General features: G+C 43.5%; 1 protein-coding gene across 7 annotated transcripts in view; it reads right to left on the bottom strand.

Moving 5' to 3' along the window:
• The window catches only part of smtnb (smoothelin b), a 553,824-nt gene that overhangs the window by 400,675 nt on the left and 128,512 nt on the right, over positions 1-24,637 (bottom strand). For all 7 annotated transcript variants that reach the window (XM_068054824.1, XM_068054826.1, XM_068054827.1 and 4 more), the window contains one exon: positions 5,871-6,031. In XM_068054824.1, coding sequence (XP_067910925.1) covers positions 5,871-6,031 — 161 coding nt within the window. The remainder of the gene's footprint in view (positions 1-5,870; positions 6,032-24,637) is intronic.

Genomic DNA, 24,637 nt, shown 5'->3' with positions numbered 1-24,637 from the left:
TGCACTGACCTCATCAACCCTCTCTGTTCCTCGTAAAAAGGTCCAGCAAGTTAGTTAAACATGATTTTCCCTTAAGAAACCCATGCTGGGTTTCTTTAATTAATCCGCATTTGTCCATGCCTTTTACCTCTCTGGCGCTTGAATGTTTCTGATTATCATTCCTTCTCTTTGCCCCTGCCATAGTACTGAAACTCAAAGTCACTCAGTCACAAATGTCATCCTGTGTCTGTGACCATGGTAAACAATCCATCTTTCTCTTTCTCAACCTGTCTGCAGCCTTAGACATGGTTGAGCACATCATCCTCCTCCAACACCTCTCCTCCATCATCCAGCTGTGTTCGACTGCACTCATTTGGTTTCATTCTTATCTATCCAGCCATAGCCAAAGAATCTCCTGCAAAGGCTTCTCTTCCAGCTCTGGAAGCTTATTAACTCTGGAGCTTGCCGAGAATCTACCCTTGGCCCCTACCCATTTCTCATCTACATACTGCCCCTTGGCTACATCATCTGAACTTTGGTGTCACACTTGATCCAGAGATGAGCATTCGACCATGTAGCCATGCCATCACCAAAACCACCTACATCCAGATCTATAATCACCTAATTCAGCCCCTACTTCAGCTCATCTGCTGCTGAAACCCAGATCCATGCCTTTGCTACCTCTAGATTTGACTATTCCAATGCTCTCCTGTCCAACATCCCATCTTCCGTCCTCCATAAACTTGAGCTCTTCCAAAACTCTGCTGCCTGTGTTTTAACTCGTACCATATTCTACTCACCCATCACTTCTATATTCGCTGAACTACATTGGCTCCAAGTCTAGCAATGCCTTGATCTTAAAATTCTCATCTGGTTTTCAAATCCCTCCATGACCTCACCCCTCCCTATCACTGTAAACTCCTCCAGCCCTACAACCCTTAAATATCTGCATTCCTTCAATACTGGTCTCCTGCGCATCTCTGACTTTAATTGCCCCAACACTGGCGGCCTTGCCTGCAGCTGCCAGGGCCCTTAGCTCTATAATTCCTTCCCTAAATCTCTCCGCCTCTCTCTTCTCCTTTAAGATGCCATTTAAAATCTACCTCTTTGACCAAGTTGTGACAATAGCTCCTTAAAGTGGCATAATGTCAAATTTTATTTGATAACTCTTATAAAGTGCCTTGAGACTGTTTTACTATGTTAAAGGCGCTGTATAAATGCAAGATGTTACTGTTGATCGCTATCTGTTGAGATGTCTTTGTGCATTTTTTCTATCTCTCCTCTCTGTTTCTGTCCAAAGCCTGTTGCTTAGATTTTTTCAACATACATCTCCATTTGTCTCTTTCTATTTCAACCATCAACCTCAGAAAGGAAAGAGATGTTTCCTAGCAGTTTAAATAGAAAGCTTAGCTTGATAAGAAAACTGGAAAACTTAGTTTGAAATTTCAAAACTGTTGGTATAGCGTAATATAAATGGCTGGTAAGACCAAGTAAAAGGAAAGACATGGGAGTTAGAGGCCAGGATTAGAACTATAGAAAAATTATGGCACAGAAGGAAGCCATTCAGCCCATCATGTCCATGCTGGCCGAAAAAACTAGCCGCCCAATCTAATCCCACTTTTCAGCACCTGGTCCACAGCCTTGCCGGTTACAGCACTTCACGTGCATGTCCAGATACCTTTTAAAAGAATTGACAGTTTCTGCCTCCACCACCGTTCCTAGCAGTGAATTCCAGACACCCACCATCCTCAGGGTGAAAAAGATTTTCCTCATGTCCCCTCTAATCCTTCTACCAATCACCTTAAATCTGTGCCCCCTGGTAACTGACCTCTCCGCCAGGGGAAACAGGTCCATTCTTTCCACTCTATCTAGGCCCCTCATAATTTTGTACACCTCAATTCAGTCTCCCCTCAGCCTCCTCAGTTCGAGGGAAAACAACCCTAGCCTATCCAATCTTTCCTCATAGCTGCAACTTTCAAGCCCTGGCAACATTCTTGTAAACCTCCACGGTACTCTCTCCAGAACAATTATGTCCTTTCTCTAATGTGGTGACCAGAACTGTATGCAATACTCCAGCTGTGGCCTAACCAGCATTTTATACAGTTTCAGCATCATGTCCCTGCTTTTGTATGCTATACCTCGGCCAATAAAGGAAAGCATTCCATATGCCTTCTTCACCACTATCTACCTATCCTGCCACCTTCAGGGACCTGTGGACATACACTCCAAGGTCTCTCACTTCTTCTACCCTTCTCCGTATCCTCCCGTTTATCGTGTATTCCCTCACTTTATTGGCCCTCCCCAAATACATTAATTCACACTTCCCTGGATTGAATTCCATTTGCCACTTTCCCACTCACTCAACCAAACCATTGATATTATTCTAGAGTCTACGGCTGTCCTCTTCACTGCTAACTACATGGCCAATTTTTGTGTCATCTGCAAATTTCCCAATCATGCCTCCCACATTTAAGTCCAAATCATTAACCTTACTAAAGTCCATGTAGACCACATCCACTGCACTTCCCTCATCAACCCTTCTTGTTACTTCCTCAAAAAACTCAATTAAGTTAGTAAGACATAACCTTCTCTTAACAAATCCATGCTGTCTATCCCTGATATCCGTGCCTTTCTAAGTGGCAGTTTATCCTGTCCCTCAGAATAGATTCTAACAATTTACCCACCACCGAGATCAGATTGACCTGTCTATAATTATCTGGCCTATCCTTCGCACCTTTTCAAACAATGGTACAATGTTTGCAGACCTCCAACTGTCTGGTACCTCTCCTGTATCTAGTGAGGATTTGAAGATGATCCTCAACACATCCGCTATTTCCTCCCTGGCTTCCTTTAACAACCTGGGATGCCATCCATCCGGACCTGGCGATTTATCCACTTTCAAGGATGTCAGACCCTCTAGTGCTTCCTTTCTCATTATGCTTATCATATCTAATATTTCACACTACTCCTCTTTAACTACAATGTCTACATCAACCCTCTCCTTTGTGTCGAAAGAGACAAAAAAAACTCATCAAGAACCCTGCACACATCTTCTGCATCCACACATAAGTTCCCTTGTACATCTTTGATAGACCTTACCCTTTCCTAAGTTATCCTCTTGCTCTTAATGTACTGATAAAACATCTTTGAATTTTCCTTGATTTTACCTGCCAATAATTTTTCATGTCCTCTCTTTGCTTTTCTAATTTCCTTTTTTACTTTACCCCTGGGGTCAGTAGCCTTACCATCCTATGAACACCAGTGAAGTGGGTGGCTCAATTTTGAAAGACGCCTACCATTATGTGTCTAAAGCACCTGTTGTAGACGATAGGTCCCTTTTAATATGGAAATCGTGGTTCTATTTATATCATAATTACCATTTTAGGTCAGAGCTGGTTGGAGCCTGTACAGTGCATGCTCTAATCATTTCCATGGATGATGGAACAAAAGAAGCCCACCAAAGATAAATATCAAAGTATTTTTGTGGGTCCTGGAGGTGCAGAAGTGCTCCTCTAGCGCCCACAAAATTAATCTGTGCCACTGCCACCCCAGGGCCCCCTAAATTTGAATACATTTAGTATTTCTTACATTTTTACCACACTTTATGATTATTTCAACTTCTCCCTCAGCTCATCCTCCACCACAATCAGCATCACTTCTATCCCCACCCTTGCCATCTCACATGGCCTTAAGACCTCAATCTCTATCATAAACAGAATTTTCTTGATCACTTCCTGATATCACGCATTCTATGTATTCCTGGATCTGCCCCCAAACCCTCCACAAATCACTTTCAACCTCTTAGAAAAACTACACCCCAGCTCCCTGATGTGCTCTCCAGCATGCAAACTTCTCTTGACTGACCTTCCACCAATGATGCCTCAATCAAATTCCTGCAAAACTACTCACCGCCATCTTTTAGACTCCACAATGAGCAGTCTCCTCTGATTGCTCATGAACATGGACTTCCATGTCCAAGATCAAAATCATTTGTTGTTCATCTGTTCTCTTTTACTCCTCCTCTTTCTTGATGGCATCCCCCCATCTTTTCCTTACTTGAGATCCCCCCACCACCAGAACTGCCCTCCAAACTCACTAAAGATGTTGTCCATGAAGCACACTGCCTGCTCCCCCAAAACCCTCACATTCCAGCTCCTACCCATACAGCTTCTGTTTCTTAGTCCCATGCTTGTCATGGTCAAGATCATAAACAACATCCAGTGCAACTGTGATCGAATCAATTTCATTCAAGATTCATGCCAGCATGAGTAGGCAGAGTGGCTGCACTCTGGCTTCATGTATATCTCTCCTCTAATCCTGCTGTGTCCTATTTCCTGCCCTTTTAAAATACCTTCCTAGTCTCTCATCTGAAGTATTGCACACACATTAAAAATGAAAGTTTTGTAGCCATTTTACAAGCAAGTTTAATACTCTTATTTCTAATACTAATTCAAATGTATTTTCTTTTCTTCCACTTCAAGAATTTGAAAGAAATAAAATATAATACTCAAGGCTGCAAAACCAGGAGCGACCAGCTGTAGCCAGCCTAGCCCCAAGTTAAATATCCTGCTTACAAATTCCAGAAAAAATGTTGGAGTGTTTCTCAAGTCAGTGCAAGAGTTCATGCATTGATCATATAGTATATCTTTTCTAGAGCACAGATGTTTGCAATTTATGTCACTTTTACGTTCTCTGCCAAACGCTGTTTTGTAGCACTTGAAAAGTGACTGCTCTATCTTTGGCAAAATCTCAGATTTGAACAAGCAAACAGAATTAAAACAACAAGGATTACAATTTTGTCCACTTTTAACCCCTTGGACCACTGTGTAACATTTGTCAGCATCTTCACAAAAGGCATGAGTTAAAGAGTCAATTTGTCTCCTCCCAAACATAACAATCTGTATCCGACATGGACTCTCTCGGTTTATTCATGAAGAATGTGTACTTAAGATCGGAAAGCAGAGAGATGAGATTTGTTCTGAAAATTACAACTGTTGTAAGGTCTTATAAACCCTTCTACTAACTCAAACTGCAGCAACATTTTTCTGGAATTTATAAGAAAACTTAACTTGAGCTCAGCTGGTTACAGCTGGTAACTTTTAAAACAGTGGCACTGTTTTTGTTCCTCACTAACTTCTTTTAGCATTTTGAAAAGTCTGTGTTACCACTGCTGTGTGGTGCTGTGTTAACCATGATTCATATGCTTTCACTTGGTCCCAAAAAAGGATTTGATTTTTTGTAACAAAATGAGGTCTGACCTTTGAATCAAGGATCCTTTGGCATCTCTGCATTTCTTTATTCCAGAAATCTTGCTTTTGAAGTCTATTTATCATTATTGTTAGTAACCCACAGGTTAAAAGTCCCCTCTAACAAGGTGTTATGAACAGCAGTAATTCTTTCCAGCTTGCTGTTCTTCAATAGCTCATCTGAGTGGCCATTCTTCGTGCATAAGCCCACACAAGCAGTTTGACTACAGAAATCATATTGAGTCCAATTTTGTCCTCACACAACAACCACAAAGGCGCAATTTTCAGCAACGATCACAGATTGATTTTCTGTCTCCCTAATCAAGAGGCACACAGACGAAATGTGGTGCTTCCACTAATGCTCCAGCTGAGGTAACAATAACGAGGCACAGAATCAGTGTTTGAATCTGGGGGATTACTTATCTATATGGCCTAGGTTCGCATCGAGGAGTAAGTTTCCCTGTTGAGCTATCAGGGAACTGTACTAATGAAATAAACATTTTGTACCAGATATTTTGTATCAGAAAGACCAGGAGGAAGTTTCCCTATACAACGAGCACCAGTATACATTTCCTTTCCTATTGAACCAGTGTTCATTTAAGCCACTGGTAATTAAACTCACTGCCGTACTGCATATAACCTTACCGTAGACAATTCTCTTTGTTTTCAAGGTGTTCATTTGTTCTTTCAGAACGAAAACGTTTGGAAGATAGTGCTTCTTCCATTCCTTTCAGTTCTTTCCTCCTCAGTTCACATATAGTGGAACGAATAAGTCTGCGTTCATCCAGGTCATCAGTCACTTCAAGCTGTTTCAGGAAAAAATTGGAAAAGAATACTGTTAGATTCAAACTTTTAACATAAAATTACTGTTTGCCAATTCTAAACCAGACAGCAAGTGAAATACAAATGCAAAATATTGCAGATCTTGGAAATCTTCAATAAAAACAGATAAGCTGGACATACTCAGTAGGTCAGGCAGCATCTGTGAAGTGTGTAAGATTTTTGTGTGTTTAGGTAGGATGTTGATTAGCTTTTGACCCACAAGGTACAAACTTTGTTTTCTTAATCAAGATAGAGAGTTTATTAAGTACAGCAAGAATATACCAGCAATACTTAACCAACAGCAGTTGGCATACAGCAGTGTAGGGTGTTCTCGGTCCTTGCTTTCCAAGCTGCTGTAGCACCATCTTCTTTCTTGAGGTGTTCTGTTAACTGTAGGGTGTTCTGTTCACTGTAGGTTGGTTCCTTAAATTGGTGCGCCCCCGAGTTGTCCCATCACCTGCCATTTATGGTTCCCTCCAAGGGTGCCTTCCTTCCATATTAGGATACAGTCCACCTTAACCCTTTTGATTAGTCAGGTATGACCTTACCTTCTATACATTATCTCTTCTTGATTAGTTTATAACAGTCAGATTACAGCAGATATGATCCTACCCTCTGTACATTGTCTCCGCAGAGAGCTTGATGGCCTAAATCATTGTCACACAATGGGGAATGTTTGCTGTCCTCATCAATGTTCCAGTCTTGAATGGTCTCTGAATATCTTTATTTGCATTATCATCCTTGTGGGGCCTACAAGCCTATCCTTTATTGTGACTGTCTGTCTTGATTGAAATGCAGAATGGGGAGTTGTCAAGACATCCGATCTCATAGCAAAGCTATTTCTGCTATTGTTCTTACAGTAAACACCGTCTCCCACCATCTCCCCACTACAGTATACAAATATACATTTCACATCTAACAACCTGGTTCTAAACACAAAGTCCACAACTTAGTTCTAATCTAATACATTGATACATATACAAAGTGTAACTATTACCGAGCAAAACCGCAACATCACTTAAAATCATTCTACTCTAAAACATAGCATTTCATGTGTGTTTGTATCAGACCGTAATTTACATAGATTCATCCAATAGATAAAACATAGCAGAGGACAACCCCTTAGTTCCGACAGTCCACGGTGAGGGTGAAATGCTGGAGGGCATTGATCACTCATACATCATCTCTTAAAGAGGGCATATCCTTTCATGGTTTCCTGTCTAATTCCCATTTTCTTTATCATTCCCCTGATCTGTCTTAAGGCACACACCAAAATCAGAATTATCAACAACTGAACAATTACCAAGACATGGGAAATAATCCTGATCCAAGGGGGCCTTAAAAAGTTTAAGTAATTTCTTCTCCACACCACACTCCATTTATCAATCAAAAGGGAGAGCCAGGTAACCTGCTCTCAGTTCACTTTATGCTCCTGCCAACTGTTAGGAGGCTTGGAACAGCAGCCAAATTGGTTAGCTATCCAATTTCTCTACTTACTGAAATGTCTCACTTCACTATTATTATCCCCAGACAATAATTGGTCAAATTCCAGTCATATGTTATCTTTCACATGTTTTGGAAAGACAATTATTCTATTGAAGCTCCTTCCCCAAAAATCTGCTTATACCTAAAAAGATGGAACCAATTGAAAGTTTGCTTATGTTTGGTAGATGGGCTTCCCCTCTTTCTCTCTCCTCCACCCCATCCTCCCCATCAACCCATGACTCAGTGAAATAAGCACTTTAACACAGAACTACACAGAGACCAGGAAGGCCTAGGGTTTGCTGACATAATGGTGAAGCTAATACAATTAAACCATCTGTTAGCTGAGCGTGTCTACCCTGAGGCACAGTGTGGCTTTCGAGCAGAGAGATCCACCATGCTGTTCTCCCTTCGCCAGCTACAGGAGAAATGCTGAGAACAACAGATGCCCCTCTACGTTGCTTTCATTGATCTCACCAAAGCCTTTGACCTCGTCAGCAGACGTGGTCTCTTCAGACAACTAGCAAAGATCGGATGTCCACCAAAGCTACTAAGTATCATCACCTCATTCCATGACAATATGAAAGGCACAATTCAGCATAGCGACACCTCATCAGACCCCTTTCCTATCCTGAGTGGTGTGAAACAGGGCTGTGTTCTCGCAACACACTGTTTGGGATCTTCTTCTCCCTGCTGCTCTCACATGCGTTCAAGTCTTCAGAAGAAGGAATTTTCCTCCACACAAGATCAGATGACAGGTTGTTCAACCTTGCCCGTCTAAGAGCGAAGACCAAAGTACGGAAAGTCCTCATCAAGGAACTCCTCTTTGCTGACGATGCTGCATTAACATCCCACACTGAAGAGTGTCTGCAGAGACTCATCGACAGGATTGCGCTGCCTGCAACGAATTTGGCCTAACCATCAGCCTCAAGAAAACGAATATCATGGGACAGGTCATCAGAAATGCTCCATCCATCAATATCGGCGACCCAACTCTGGAAGTGGTTCAAGAGTTCACCTACCTAAGCTCAACTATCACCAGTAACCTGTCTCTCGATGCATAAATCAACAAGCGCATGGGAAAGGCTTCCACTGCTATGTCCAGACTGGCCAAGAGAGTGTGGGAAAATGGCGCACTGACATAAAACACAAAAGTCCGAGTGCATCAAGCCTGTGTCCTCAGTACCTTGCTCTACTGCAGCGAGGCCTGGACAACGTACGTCAACCAAGAGTGACGTCTCAATTCATTCCATCTTGTACAGCGAGCTCGTCACTGGTATCAGACCCACCGGCCGTCCATATCTCTACTTGAAAGACGGCTGCAAAGGCGACATGAAGTCCTGTGACATTGATTACAAGTCGTGGGAGTCAGTTGCTAGTGATCGCCAGAGCTGGTGGACAGCCATAAAGGCGGGGCTAAAGTGTGGCGAGTCGAAGAGACTTAGCAGTTGGCAGGAAAAAAGACAGAAGCGCAAGGGGAGAGCCAACTGTGTAACAGCCTCGACAACCAATTTTATCTGCAGCACCTGTGGAAGAGTCTGTCACTCTAGAATTGGCCTTTATAGCCACTCCAGGCGCTGCTTCACAAACCACTGACCACCTCCAGGCGCTTACCCATTGTCTCTCGAGACAAGAAGGCCAAAGAAAAAGAAAGAAGGGAAGGACAAAAAAATAGAGGTTTGTGCTCCTGATCACAATCCATCGATTTATGCTAGAAGCTTTATGCATTCATTTGCATGTATGTGGACATATAAGGAATCCAGACTAGGGATTAGCAGTGATACCCACCATTGTGACATAGTCTAAATAACCATGGTTGGATTGCATATGAAGAATGGTCATTTGAATAACGAACTGTACCCTAGCATTAATCTCTGCTACACAAGGTGGGGCTGGGGGGTAAACTAATTTATGGAAAGCAAGTCTGGAGTCCTATGAGGTAGATCTTCATGCACAAGCAGTTTAAACAAAACAAATAGGAAACCAACAGAAGTGGGGATAACATCACAAACTCACTAAAGATTAAATCTTTATCCAAGTGCTTTTCTGGTAACTAAATGGAAACAAATGTTACAGTCCTGACATGAATGTACAACTTCATGTGTTTTGGAAAAAGAAAATGGATCTGAATACAATTAAGAATAGTCGCAATTTATCAACTGCTATTGAAGAAAAATTCTGTCAAGATCATTACAAAAATATTTTAAACAAATAAGTCACAATTATGGTCTGAGTGATGTCATTTGAAATAAATGTTCATAAAACTTTTATGGATAAACTGGACATGGAAAGTCAAATTGTCCATAAATTGTAGCTAAGAATTATTGGCTACATTGAGACGAAAATGTGAAACACACCAAAATCTCCACTTTTTGACCCTTTCCTTCTGAGTTTATTGGAAAGCAACCCCACAAACCAGAATTTCCAAGGTTCAATCTTTGGCCTGTGCTGAGTTAGCTGATCTCAGGTAAGAAAGTATCTCACTCTCAAGTTTTTCTCCCTCAATCTCTGGAGAGAGGAATATCCAGCAGCTCGAATTATATGGCTGAAATGAGCAACTCATCATGTCGGAATTGTACTCAACCACACTCTGTAATCTCATGGCCCAGCATATCCTGGACTCTACCATTACCATCAAGCCAAGGGATCAACCCTGGTTCAATGAAGAGTTCAGGAGGGCATCCCAGGAGCAGCACCAGGCATACCTAAAAATGAACCTGGTGAAGCTACAGCACAGGACTATTTGCGTGCAAAACAGCATAAGCAGCATGCAATAGACAGGGCTAAGCAATCCGACAACCAATGGATCAGATCTAAGTCACATCCAGTCGTGAATGGTGGTGGACAATTAAACAACAAACAGGAGGAGGTAGCTCCACAAATATCCCCTTCCTCAATGATGGGGGAGCCCAGCACATCAGTGCAAAAGATAAAAGCAAAATACTGCAAATGCTGAAAATCTAAAATAAAAACAAAAATGCTGGAAATACTCAGCAGGTCTGGCAGCATCTGTAGAGAGAGAAGCAGAGTTAACGTTTCAGGTCAATGACTTTTCATCAGAACTGGCAAAGATTAGAAATGTAATAGGTTTTAAGCAAATAAAGCGGGGGTGGGGCAAAAGATAACAAAAGAGAAGATGTTGATAGGACAGAGGGTCACAGAGAATAACCTCATTACAGCCTTGGTTCAAACATGCACAAAAGAGCTGAACTCAAGAGGTGAGGTTAGAGTGACTGCCCTTGACATCAAGGCAGCATTTGACAGAGTATGGCATTAAGGAGCCCTAGCAAAACTGGAGTCAATGGGAATTGAGGGAAAATTCTCCGCTGGTTGGAGTCATCCGTGGCACAAAGGAAGATGGTTGTGGTTGTTGGAGGTCAATCGGCTCAGCTCCAGGACATCATTGCAGGAGTTCCTCAGGGTAGTACCCTAGGCCCGACCATCTTCAGCTGCTTCATCAACGACCTTCCTTCAATCATAAGGTCAGAAGTGGGGATGTTTGCTGATGAATGCACTATGTTTAGCACCATTCGCGACTCTTTGGATACTGAAGCAGTCTGTGTAGAAATGCAGCAAGACCTGGACAATATCCAGGCTTGGGCTGATAAGTGGCAAGTAACATTTAGTTTAGTTTAGTTTAGTTTAGAGACACAGCACTGAAACAGGCCCTTCGGCCCACCGAGTCTGTGCCAACCATCAACCACCCATTTATACAAATGCTACACTTTTCCCATATTCCTACCACATCCCCACCTGTCCCTATATTTCCCTACCACCTACCTACACTAGGGGCAATTGCTAATGGCCAATTTACCTATCAACCTGCAAGTCTTTGGCATGTGGGAGGAAACCGGAGCACCCGGAGGAAACCCACGCAAACACAGGGAGAACTTGCAAACTCCACACAGGCAGTACCCAGATTTGAACCCGGGTCACTGCAGCTGTGAGGCTGCGGTGCTAACCACTGTGCCACTGTGCTGCCCAAGTGCCAGGCAATGACCATCTCCAATAAAAGAGAATCTAACCATCTCCCCTTGACATTCAATGGCATTACCATCGCTGAATCCCTAATATCAACATTCTGGGGATTATCACTGACCAGAAACTGAACTGGAGTAGCCATATAAATACCATGGCTACAAGAGCAAGTCAGAGGCTAGGAATCCTGAGGCGAGTAACTCACCTCCTGACTCCCCAAAGCCTGTCCACCATCGACATGGCACAAGTCAGGAGTGTGATGGAATACTCTCCACTTGCCTGGATGGGTGCAGCTCCAACAACACTGAAGAAGCTCGACACCATCCAGGACAAAGCAGCCTGCTTGATTGCCACCCCATCCACAAACATTCACTCCCTCCACCACCAACGCACAGTGGCAGCAGTGTGTACCATCTACAAGATGCACTGCAGCAACGCACCAAGGCTCCTTAGACAGCATCTTCCAAACCCGCGACCTCTACCACCTAGAAGGACAAGGGCAGCAAATGCGTGGGAACACCACCACCACCTGCAAGTTCACCTACAAGCTACACACCATCCTTACTTGGAACTATATCGCTATTCCTTCACTGTTGCTGGGTCAAAATGCTGGAACTCCCTTCCTAACATCACTGTACCTACCCAACATGGACTGCAGCAGTTCAAGACGGCAGCTCACCACCACCTTCTCAAGGGCAATTAGGGATGGGAAATATATGCTGGCCTCGCCAGCGATGCCCACATTCCATGAATGAATTTTAAAAAAATCCATGCCACTTTGCTAAGCCTCACCATCAGGCCCTCTGTTAAGTTCCTTGTTCCCCACTTCAATTTTCTCACATCCTCTGCTGAAGACAATGACTTGTGCTTTGGTGCAATTCCAGAAACACCATTCAATTGCCCGTTACTTTGCCAAAGTAGTTATTATTCACTAGACCCTTGACAATGCATTTCGGCAAATGATTCAAATGAAAGGCATGATGCCCAAGCCTTATCCTGTTCTCACCTGATGTCCACACATGCACACTTCCAGCAATAGTCACTCGACAGCAATCAGGAATGAGAACACTGGCTGGTGTCTTTGAATTGCAATGTCCTTCCCATCACAAGCTGATATTAGCTAACTGAATACAGACTATGGATCAAACCTAGGGTCTTTCTATTTGCCAGATTCAGCTACTCACTGTATAAGTCTATCAAGGTATCAGAGGTGTTTCCAATGCTTGATTTAGCAATAATAAAACAGAAGAGAATCTATGCACCTTTTATCAGTAAATACACAACGATAGTGTATTTACCTTCTCCCCAATTTTCCCTTGTCTCTGGCACCCCTAGAATCATACACCTCCTGTAATGGTCTCTGGTAGCTAGCCATAGCATCACAATGTCCCTTTTAGTTCGCCACTAAGAGTTTTTCTTCCTCCCCCATGAGGAGATGTTTGTACTCCAAGTCACATCTCACAGTAGCTGCACAAGTGAGATCAAGAACTCTGTGAAGAAAACCAAGTTATTATTTGTCTTAGTCATTGCTTTGCAGAAACTTGTTCAGAACAATTTTGCTTTTACCTTCTATTATAATGGAGCCCCTGATTGACACAATCTTCATATCTGTTGTCTCGCTCTATTGAAGGCTTATTTCTATTCAGTAGACTCCCATTGAAATCAAGCAGAAATAATCATGCAAGCTCATCAGCCCACTGATTAGATAAAATTAGCTTTTAAATCAGTGAAAAAGCAAACTTATTGCCTCCTTGAAAATACAAAATATTAGTTGATGTAGAAAGTAGTAAATAATTTGTCCTTCAAGATACCCTAAACAACCAGAGTGAAGAAAACAAAGCTCAATTGTTGTAAAGTTTGATTCACACTGCTACCTTTGACCATGCTGTCAAAAAATAGATCTTTAGATCACTTTCTCCACCTTCTCAATTTGTAGGCCATGCAATACTACAGTCTCTAGTCTCTGTCACAAATAATTTTAGATTTGAAATGCTGCATGGGTTTTGAACTCAACAATCCTCTACTTAAAAGTTAAGTTTTCCAACCCTTGACCTAATGTGGTGCATCAGGAGCACAACCGTACAAAATGGGAACAATGTTGATGCAATACTGTAAAACCTCATTTATAGTGCAGAATAATGATCTGATTTTGCAGCACGCTCACCTTTTGTCAGGAAGTTTCATTTATAATTGCAAATTCTCATATCCAAGGAAATACTGAGGAAATTTTTGTGCTCCATTTTGTTCTCTGTGGGTACATTTACTCCCACCCCCCAAAAGCAGTCATCCTTCCCTAACTCAAAACGGATTGCATTATACGCCGTGAACACTGACATACCAAATTCATTCCACTAGCATGGAACCTTCTTTTTTTAAATAAAAAAAGTTTTTCTTGGAATGTGGGTGATGCTGTTTAGGCCATAGTGGACCTATTCCTTAAATTGTTCCTGTCGTTTTAGTGATCATGCCCCCACAATGGTGTTAGGTATCCAGGATTATGACCAAGGGAACAATGAAGGATAAGCAGTATATATCCAACTCAGGATGACGTATGATCTGGAGACAATGGTGTTCCCATGACGTTGCCGCACTTGTATTTCTTTATGTTCGAGGTCACAAGGGAGGAAGGAACCTTTGCTGAGTTGCTGCAGTGCATCCTATAGAACACACAGATTACAGACACAATGCACCAGTAGTGGACAGGGTGGATATTGAGCCCAGTGGCAGGGATACCAAACAAGGTGTTGAGATTCCTGACTGCTGTTGTTTCTGCATGCATCCAAGTGAGCAGTAAGAATTCCATCACACGCCTGAATTGGTGCAGTGCCTTTATGAGTGGTTAGGAAGCAGAGTCGCTGCCCCCTCTTGCTTTCATGTTGATATTGCTGGTCCACATCTGCTTCTGGTTATTGTTGACTCAACAATGGTCAAGGCGTGATGGCTGGGCTTTTACTTGTTTCAAATAGTCAATACGTCACACTTATGTAGCATTAATGTCAGCTGGGGCTTGCCAGTCCAAATCAGGATATTGTCTACATCCTGCCGTAGGCTGGCATGGGCTGTGTCATTATCACACTAGTTGTGAACAGAGCTGACTACTCCACAATTGTAAGCAAATAGCCCTACTCCTGATCTTACGATGGAGGTAAAGTCTTTGATGAAGCTGCTGAAGCTGAATGGACCCAGGATATTTCGGACAGGAATTCTTGCAGTGATGTTCTGGGGCTGTGATGATAAACATCCGACAACCACGTCAATCTTCATCTGCACAGATATGGTTCCAGTGGGAGTAAATAAAGGAACTCTTGCTCCTAATTACAAATAAAAATAACGGTTTTTCAAACTCAAACTGTGGCAGCAAGTAGGCCACTGTAGGATTTTCTTTCTGTTTCCATTAATTTTATTTATGACAATTTTTAGATATAATTTCCCACAGAATAGCATGATTCCAGATGAAAGCACTACAAATTAAAGAGCATATTCTCACTTTTAAGTTTAGGCAGATTTTTAAAAACTTAACTAGTGCACTTATAAATCCTATCTAATCTTTTTCAAAGACGACAATAACTGTGGTAAAAATTATGAGCCCTGAGTGTGTTAATGACTACAATGTCAATAATGAGAGACAAACTCATGCAAGTTTCATAGAACCTAATGGGTGTGTGATATGTCACTGCTGCTCAGGTTTGTCTATCATCAGACCTATACACTAGTGCTGGAAGTGCCTGACAAAAACATGTATCACAGCTCATATAGAAATACAGAAAAATAGGAGCAGGAATAGGCCATTTGGCCCCTCGAGCCTGCACCACCATTCAACATGATCATGGCTGATCATCCAAACTCAGTACCCTGGTCCCGCTTTCTCCCCGCATCCCTTCCATCCCTTTAGCCCCAAGAACTATATATATATTTAGTTTAGTTTAGAGATACAGCACTGAAACAGGCCCTTCGGTCCACCAAGTGTGTGCCGACCATCAACCACCCATTTATACTAACCCTACACTAATCCCATATTCTTACCACATCCCCACCTGTCCCTATATTTCCCTACCACCTACCTATCCTAGGGGCAATTTATAATGGCCAATTAACCTATCAACCTGCAAGTCTTTGGCATGTGGGAGGAAACCGGAGCACCCGGAGGAAACCCACGCAGACACAGGGAGAACTTGCAAACTCCACACAGGCAGTATCCAGAATTGAACCCGGGTTGCTGGAGCTGTGAGGCTGTGGTGCTAACCACTGCGCCACTGTGCCGCCCTGTATGATCTGTACAGTTTGTCCCAGCTGTCAACATTGAAGTTGTGCTCAAGCAGGCACTTGTAATTTTTTCCTGCCCATCTTGCTTTTACTTGCACACTTCCAGTTCACCATACAGAGTCATAGAGTAGTCATAGAGTCATTAATGGCACAGAAGGAGGCCATTTGTCCCATCAAGTCCATGCCAGCTCCAGAGTGCGCTCTAGTTAGTCCCACTCCCCCGCTCGATCCCTGTAGCCCTGCAAGTTTATTTTCCTCAAGTGGTCATCCAATCCTATTTTGTAATCCGGACTGCAACTTTTGATTTTTTTTTTTGCCATTTGAGGGTTAACAAAGTTTTGAAGTGTAATAGAGCAAGCTGGTTTACTCACAATTTTGTGGTGTTTAGTTGGTGGGCTAAAATGTATTAGTAGGATAGCCAATAAAAAGGACAAAATGACAATCTTCTACCGGCAGTGAGCTGGAAGGCAGAGGGAGGAGACACGGGAGACCCTGCCTCAGACTGCCATTGGACCCCTGGTGCATTTTTGTGACGGGCAGACAATTAACTGCCTGCCGTCAGGAACGCTATCCCTTTAAGGGACGAGTTCCCGCCTCCAGAGCTGCCGACCATTCGCGAGAGGAGAGAGCATGAAGAAAAGGGAGCTAGTCAGTGAATATCAGGTTTGGTATTTTCTTACTTTTTTCTGCTGATTTTTATTTTTTCTCCAACATTTAAGTCTATCTAATAAGTAGAAGCGAAAGTACCAATAGTCGGTAGCTGGTTACTCGTTTGTTCATTCTATTTATAACCATTTTATTGTGTTTATTTAATTTCCAATTTAAGTGCAGTAAATAAATAATTTGAGGCATGGCAGGGCTGCTCACACCCATTGACTGCACATACTGTGCCATGTGGGAACTCCAGGACCGTACCCATATCCTGGTCAACTACATGTGCAGAAAGTGCAACCAAATGCAAAAACCCAAACACCGAATCTTGGAACTCAAGGAGCAGCTGCTGTCACTGAGGTACATTCGTGAGGATCAGCGATACTTGGATAGCATGTTTCAGAAGGTGGTCAACCGACAGCTTAAGAGAGTGCAGGTAGAGAGGGACTGGGTGGTAGCCAGACAGACAAGAAGGACAAGGCAGGTAGTGCAGGAGTCCCCCAGAGGGCATCCCACTTTCTAACCAGTATTCAGTTCTGAGTACCGATGGGAGAGAGGGTTCCTTTGGAAAGTGTAGCGAGAGTCATGACCAAAGCACCACGGTGACTCAGCTGTGCAGGGAGGGAGGAGAAAAGACAGGACAGCAATAGCGGTAGGGGATTCTATAGTTAGAGGAATTGACAGGCATTTATGTGGTCGCAGACATGATTCCAGGATGGTATGTTACCTCCCTGGTGTAAGGGTCATGGATATCACCGAGCGGCTACAGAGCAATCTGGAGGGCGAGGGTGCACGGCCAGAGGTCGTGGTCCACATTGGTACCAACGAAATAGGTGCAAAAAGGGAGGTTAGAAAAGAGATTAGCAAGCAGGACCTCAAAGGTACTAATCTCCAGATTACTCCCAAGGCCACGTGCTAGTGAGTATAGAAATAGGAGAATACATCAGATGAATGTGTGACTGGAAAGATTGTGCAGGAGGGAGGGCTTCAGAATTCTGGGACATTGGGACATGTTCAGGGGAAGGTGGGATCTGCACAAGCCGGATGGTCTACACCTGAACAGGACCAGGACGAATATCCTTGCAGGAAGGTATGCTAATGCTGTTGGGGCTGGTTTAAACTAGATTGGCAGGGGGATGGGAACCTGAGGGCAGTATCAGATAGGACAAATTCAGAGCAGGGAACAGGAGGCAGAAAATTAGCAAGTGACTCTGAAAGACAGAAGAAGCAACGGTTAAAAAAGTGTACAGAACAGGAATTTGGCAGTGTTGTAAGGTATTTATTTAAATGCAAGGAGTATAGCAAGTAAAGTCGATGAGCTGAGGGCACAGATAGTGAGTTCAAGGGAGGGAACAGTGATATCCTGGAGCATATCAACATTACAAAGGAGGAGGTGTTGGAGGTTTTGAAGCGCATTAAGGTGGATAAATCCCCAGGGCCTGACCAGGTGTATCCTAGGATGCTATAGGAAGCAAGGGAGGAGATTGCTGGGGCCCTGGCAGAGATTTTTGTATCATCGTTAGCCACGGGCGAGGTACCGGAAGACTGGAGGATAGCTAATGTTATGCCTCTATTTAAGAAGGGCAGCAGGGATAAGCCAGGGAACTACAGGCCGGTGAGCCTTACATCAGTGGTGGGAAAGTTATTGGAAGGGATTCTGAGAAACAGGATTTATATGCATTTGGAAAGGCAAGGTCTGATTAGGGATAGTCAGCATGGCTTTGTGCGTGGGAAATTTGATTAAGTTTTTTGAGGAGGTGACCAAGAGGATTGACGAGGGCAGAGTGATGGACGTTGTCTACATGTACCTTAACAAGGCCTTTGACAAGATCCCGCATGGAAGGTTGGTCCGGAAGGTTTGAACACATGGGATCCAGGGTGAGCTTGCCAATTCGATACAAAATTGGCTTGGTGATAGGAGGCAGACGGTGGTGGTGGAGGGTTGTTTTTCAGATTGGAGGCCGGTGACCAGTGGTGTGCCTCAGGGATCTGTGCTGGGCCGTCTGTTGTTTGTCATATATATTAATGACTTGGATGAGAATGTAGGGGGCATGTTAGTAAGTTTGCAGATGACACCAAAATTGGTGGTACAGTGGACAGTGAAGAAGGTTGTCTAAGGTTACAACAGGATGTAGATCAACTGGGAAAGTGGGCAACGGAGTGGCAAATGGAATTTAATGCAGACAAGTGTGAAGAGATGCATTTTGGGAAGTTAAACCAGGACAGGACATATACAGTGAATGGCAGGGCCCTGGGGAGTGTTGTTGAGCAGAGAGACCTTGTGGCGCAAGTACATAGTTCCCTGAAAGTGGCAACACAGGTATACAGGCTGGTGAAGAAGGTGTATGGCATGCTAAACCTTCATTGGTCGAGGCATTGAGTACAAGAGTTGGGACGTCATATTACAGTTGTACATAATGTTGGTTGGGCCGCACTTGGAGTACTGTGTGCAGTTCTGGTCGCCGCACTGCAGGAAAGATGTGATTAAGCTAGAGAGGGTGCAGAAAACATTCACAAGGATTCACTGGTTTGAAGGGCTTGAGTTATAAAGGGAGATTGGATAGGCTGGGTCTGTTTTCCCTGGAGTGAAGGAGGCTGAGAGGGGACATGATAAAGGTATATAAAATTACGAGAGGCATAGCTAGGGTAGATAGCCAGAGTCTGTTTCCCATGGTAGGGGTGGCTAAAACTAGAGTGGATAGATTTAAGGTGAGAAGGAGGAGGTTTAAAGGGGATCAAAGGGGTAAGTTTTTCACACAAAGAATAGCGGGTATCTGAAATGAGTTGCCTGAGGAGGTGGTGGAGGCAGGAACAGTAGCAACATTTAACAGGCATCTGGACAGGTACTTGAATGAGCAAGGCATAGAGGGATATGGAATTAATGCAGGCAGGTGGGATTAGGTGGGATTAGGCATTATGATCGGCATGGACGCGGTGGGCTGATGGGCCTGTTTCTATGCTGTTCGACTCTATGACACTATTGGCACATGGCAGCATGATCGCATTGCTATAAAGGAAACCTGTCTTAAAGAGGAGCAAAAATAACAGCTCAACATCCCTGGATATAGAGTTTTCGGGCAGGCTAGAGAGGGGGATAAAACAGGAGGGGGTGTAGCATTATTGGTTAAAGAATCAATTACAGCTGTGAGGAGGGATCATATGCTAAATGAACCATCAAATGAGGCCATATGGGTGAAGCTCAGAAATAAAAAAGGGGCAGCCACACGACAAGGAGTGTACTCTAGACCCCCAAATAGTGAGACGGAGATAGAAGAACAAATATGTAGGCACATTTCTGAGTGCAAAAACAATAGGGCAATAATAGTTGGGGATTTCAATTACCCTAATATCAACAAGAATACAAACAGCATGAAGGACACAGAGGGCACAAAATTCTTGAACTGCATTCAAGAGAACAATTTTAGCCAGCACATAACAAGATGCAATTCTAATTTTTTTTTAATTCAGTCATGGGATGTGGGCGACGCTGGCCAGGCCAGCATTTATTGCCCATCCCTAATTGCCCTTGAGAAGGTGGTGGTGAGCTGCCTTCTTGAACCGCTGCAATCCATTTGGGGTAGGTATACCCACAGTGCTGTTAGGAAGGGAGTTCCAGGATTTTGACCCAGCGACAGTGAAGGAACGGCGATATAGTTCCAAGTCAGGATGGTGTGTGACTTGGATGGGCACTTGCAGGTGGTGGTGTTCCCACGTATTTGCTGCCCTTGTCCTTCTAGTTGGTAGAGGTCGCGGGTTTGGAAGGTGCTGTCTGAGGAGCCTTGGTGCATTGCTGCAGTGCATCTTGTAGATGGTAGAAACTGCTGCCACTGTGCGTTGGTGGTGGAGGGAGTGAATGTTTGTAGATGAGGTGCCAATCAAGCAGGCTGCTTTGTCCTGGATGGTGTCGAGCTTCTTGAATGTTGTTGGAGCTGCACCCATCCAGGCAAGTGGATAGTATTCCATCACACTCCTGACTTGTGCCTTGTAGATGGTGGACAGGCTTTGGGAACTCAGGAGGTGAGTTACTCGCCTCAGGATTCCTAGCCTCTGACCTGCTCTTGTAGCCACGGTATTTATATGGCTACTTCAGTTCAGTTTCTGGTCAATGGTAGTCCCTATGATGTTGGTAGTGGGGGATTCAGCAATGGTAATGCTGTTGAATGTCAAGGGGAGATGGTTAGATTCTCTCTTGTTGGAGATGGTCATTGCCTGGCACTTGTGTGGCGCGAAAGTTACTTGCCACTTATCAGCCCAAGCCTGGATATTGCCCAGGTCTTGCTGCATTTCTACACGGACAGCTTCATTATCTGAGGAGTCACGAATGGTGTAATCATCATTGTGCAATCATCAGCGAACATCCCCACTTCTGACCTTATGACTGAAGGAAGGTCGTTGATGAAGCAGCTGAAGATGGTTGGGCCCAGGACACTACCCTGAGGAACACCTGCAGTGATGTCCTGGAGCTCAGATGATTGACCTCCAACAACCACAACCATCTTCCTTTGCGCTAGGTATAACTCCAGCCAGCAGAGGGTTTTCCCCCTGATTCCCATTGACCTCAGTTTTGCGAGGGCTCCTTGATGCCATACTCGGTCAAATGCTGCCTTGATGTCAAGGGCAGTCACTCTCACCTCACGAGTTCAGCTCTTTTGTCCATGTTTGAACCAAGGCTGTAATGAGGTCAGCCTGAGTGGCACTGGCGGAACCCAAACTGAGCGTCACTGAGCAGGTTATTGCTAAGCAAGTGCCGCTTGATGGCACTGTTGATGACACCTTCCATCACTTTACAGATGATTGAGAGTAGGCTGATGGGGCGGTAATTGGCCGGGATGGACTTGTCCTGCTTTTTGTGTACAGGACATACCTGGGCAATTTTCCACATTGTAGGGTAGATGCCAGTGTTGTAGCTGTACTTGAACAGCTTGGCTCGGGGTGCGGCAAGTTCTGGAGCACAGGTCTTCAGTACTATTGCCGGAATATTGTCAGGGCCCACAGCTTTTGCAGTATCCAGTGCCTTCAGTCGTTTCTTGATATCACGCGGAGTGAATCGAATTGGCTGAAGTCTGGCATCTGTGATGCTGGGGACTTCAGGAGGAGGCCGAGATGGATCATCAACTCGGCATTTCTGGCTGATGATTGTTGCAAATGCTTCAGCCTCATCTTTCGCACTGATTTGCTGGGCTTCCCCATCATTGAGGATGGGGATATTTGTGGAGCCACCTCCTCCAATTAGTTGTTTAATTGTCCACCACCATTCATGGCTGGATGTGGCAGGACTGCAGTGCTTCGATCTGATCCGTTGGTTATGGGATCGCTTAGCTCTGTCTATCGCATGCTGCTTACGCAGTTTGGCATGCAAGTCGTCCTGGCAAATTTAGTCTTAGGAAATGAAGCTGGGCAAATGGATGAAGTCACACACAGTGGGTGACCATTTTGGAGATAGTGACCATAATACAGTTAGATTTAGCATTATTATTGAAAAGGACAAAGACAGAACTGGAGTAAAGGTTCTAAATGGGGGATGGCAAATTTTAAGAAGCTGAGAGGTGATCTGGCGAAGGTGGACAGGATACAGCTACTTGAAGGAAAATCAGTGGCAAACCAGTGGGAGACATTCAAAAATGAGATTCTACGGGCACAGTGTAGACATGTCCCCACAAAGATAAAGGGTGTTACTGCCAAATCTAGAGCTCCCTGATTATCTAAAAGCACACAGGGTAAGATAAAGCAGAAAAAGAAAGCTTATGACAGTCACAAAAACCTTAATACTTTAGAAAGCCTAGAGGAAACTAGGAAAACAGAGATGAAAAAATATTGGCAGGTAAAATCAAGGAAAACCCAAAGATCTTTTATCAGTATATTAAGAGTAAAAGGATAACTAAGGAAAGGGTAGTCCCATCATAGATGTACAAGGTAACATATGCGTGGATGCAGGAGGTGTGGGCAGGGTTCTTAATGGGTACTTTGTCTCTTCACAAAGGAGTAGGTAAAAAGTGTGAAATATTAGATACGATAAGCATAAGGAAATAGGAAGTACTAGAGGGTGACATCCTTGAAAGTGGATAAATTGCCAGGGCCAGATGGATTGTATCCCAGGCTGTTAAAGGAAGCTAGGGAGGAAATAGCAGATGCGTTGAGGATCATTTTGAAATCCTCACTAGATATGGGCGAGGTACCAAAGGATTGGAGGTCTGCGCACATTGTACCATTGTTTAAAAAGGGTGCAAGGGATAGGTCAGATAATTACAGGCCGGTAAGTCTGACCTCAGTGGTGGGTAAATTATTAGAATCAGTTCTGAGAGATAGGATAAACTGTCACTTAGAAAGGCACGGATTAATCAGGGATAGTCAGCATGGATTTGTTAAGGGAAGGTCATGTCTTACTAACTTAATTGAATTTTTTGAGGAAGTAACAAGGAGGATTGATGAGGGTAATGCAGTGGATGTGGTCTATATGGATTTTAATAAGGCATTTGACAAGATCACACATGGCAGACCGTCAGAAAAGTAAAAGCCCATGGGATACAGGGGAATGTGGTGAGTTCCAAAATTGGCTCAGTTACAGGAAACAAAGGGTAATTGTCAACGGTAATTTTTCACGACTGGAAAGCGGCTTTCAGTGACATTCCATAGGGCTCAGTGTTGGGTCTCTTACTGTTTGTGGTATATATTAATGATTTGGACTTAAATGTGATTGCATGATTGGGAAATTTGCAGATGACACAAAAATTGGCCATATCATTGATAGTAAAGAGGATAGCCAAAGTCTCCAGAATTATATCAATGGTTTGGTTGAGTGGGCGGAAAAGGGGCAAATGGAAGTCAGTCCAGAAAAATGTGAGGTAATGCATTTGGGGAGGGAAAAAAGCAATGGGAGGATATTGAGAGGGGTAGAGGAAGTGAGAGACCTTGGAGTGCATGTCCACAGGTCCCTGAAGGTGGCAGGGACAGATAGATAAAGTGGTGAAGAAGGCTATGGAGTGCTTTCCTGTACTGGCCGAGGTATGGAATACAAAAGCAGGGTTGTAATGCTGGAATTGTATAAAACGCTGGTTAGGCCGCAACTGGAGTACTGCGTACAGTTCTGGTCACCATATGACAGGAAAGACATAATTGTTCTGGAGAGAATAGAGGAGATTTACAAGAATGTTGCCAGGGCTGAAAAATTACAGCAGGAAAGATTGGATAGGCCAGGGTTGTTTTTCCTAGAACAGAGGAGGGCAACTTAATTGAGGTGTAAAAAATTATGACGGACCTAGATAGACAGGGAGGACCTATTTACCCTAGTGGAGAGGTCAATTACCATGGAACAGATTTAAGGTGATTGGTAGAAGGATTAGAGGGGACATCAGGAAAAACTTTTTCACCCAGAGAGTGATGGATGTCTGGAATTCGCTGCCCGGATCGGTGGAGGCAGAAACCCTCAAATCATTTCAAGATATTATGAAAGTGCTTCTATATTTTTTGTGAAGTATATGTTTTTGAGGACTTATATTTAAATTGTGGAGATGGATTTGTGAAGAAGGCTGAAGATTTCATAGAAGCTGGTCTTTGCTTTATTGTTGAAAGTTCATTGAAAGGACACTTGACTGAAAACAGTTACTGGAAGAATCAAGGAGTGTTAAAAACAACCTTTACTGGAGACCACCTGTCACCAATTAAGATAAATAAACAACAGGAACCTTGGAGTAAGGGGAGATATTTATGGAGAAATGACAGGTCAAGATTTATAGGGGTTAGGAGGCTTGACTCTTGAGATATTGTTTTGGTTTCGCCTTGGACAGCGTGTTGGGGTGTGAACTATCTTGAAGGCAGTTGGAGAAAACCAGCCAAGAGAGCAGTCACTGTCAGCACCCTCTTCCATCTCTCTGAAAAGCCTGCCAGCTTTTCCATCTCTTTGAGAAGCTCTTTGAAGCAAGTGTAAGAAATAGAGTAATTGATGCTGCATTCCTCCTGAAAGGCCTGCCAGAAACCCCTACTGCCGCACTTCTTCTGGAAAACCTGCCAAACTGATCTTCAACCTCGCCTGAAAAAAACTTTTATAAATGACAGCTGTTATGAGAGTACTTTTTTTTTGCAAAAAATATTTTAAAGAGTTATAGTTGAATTCTGGACATGGATTCATCTGGAATCTTGAAGAGATTCTGAACTTTTTGTTTTTTAAAAGATGTCACCATAAGGTTCCTGTATTTGGTTTGTAAACAAGTCATACTGGA

Source organism: Heterodontus francisci, chromosome 23, assembly GCF_036365525.1.
Source record: "Heterodontus francisci isolate sHetFra1 chromosome 23, sHetFra1.hap1, whole genome shotgun sequence".
NCBI lineage: Eukaryota > Metazoa > Chordata > Chondrichthyes > Heterodontiformes > Heterodontidae > Heterodontus > Heterodontus francisci.
This window is presented reverse-complemented; position numbering and strand designations above follow the sequence as displayed.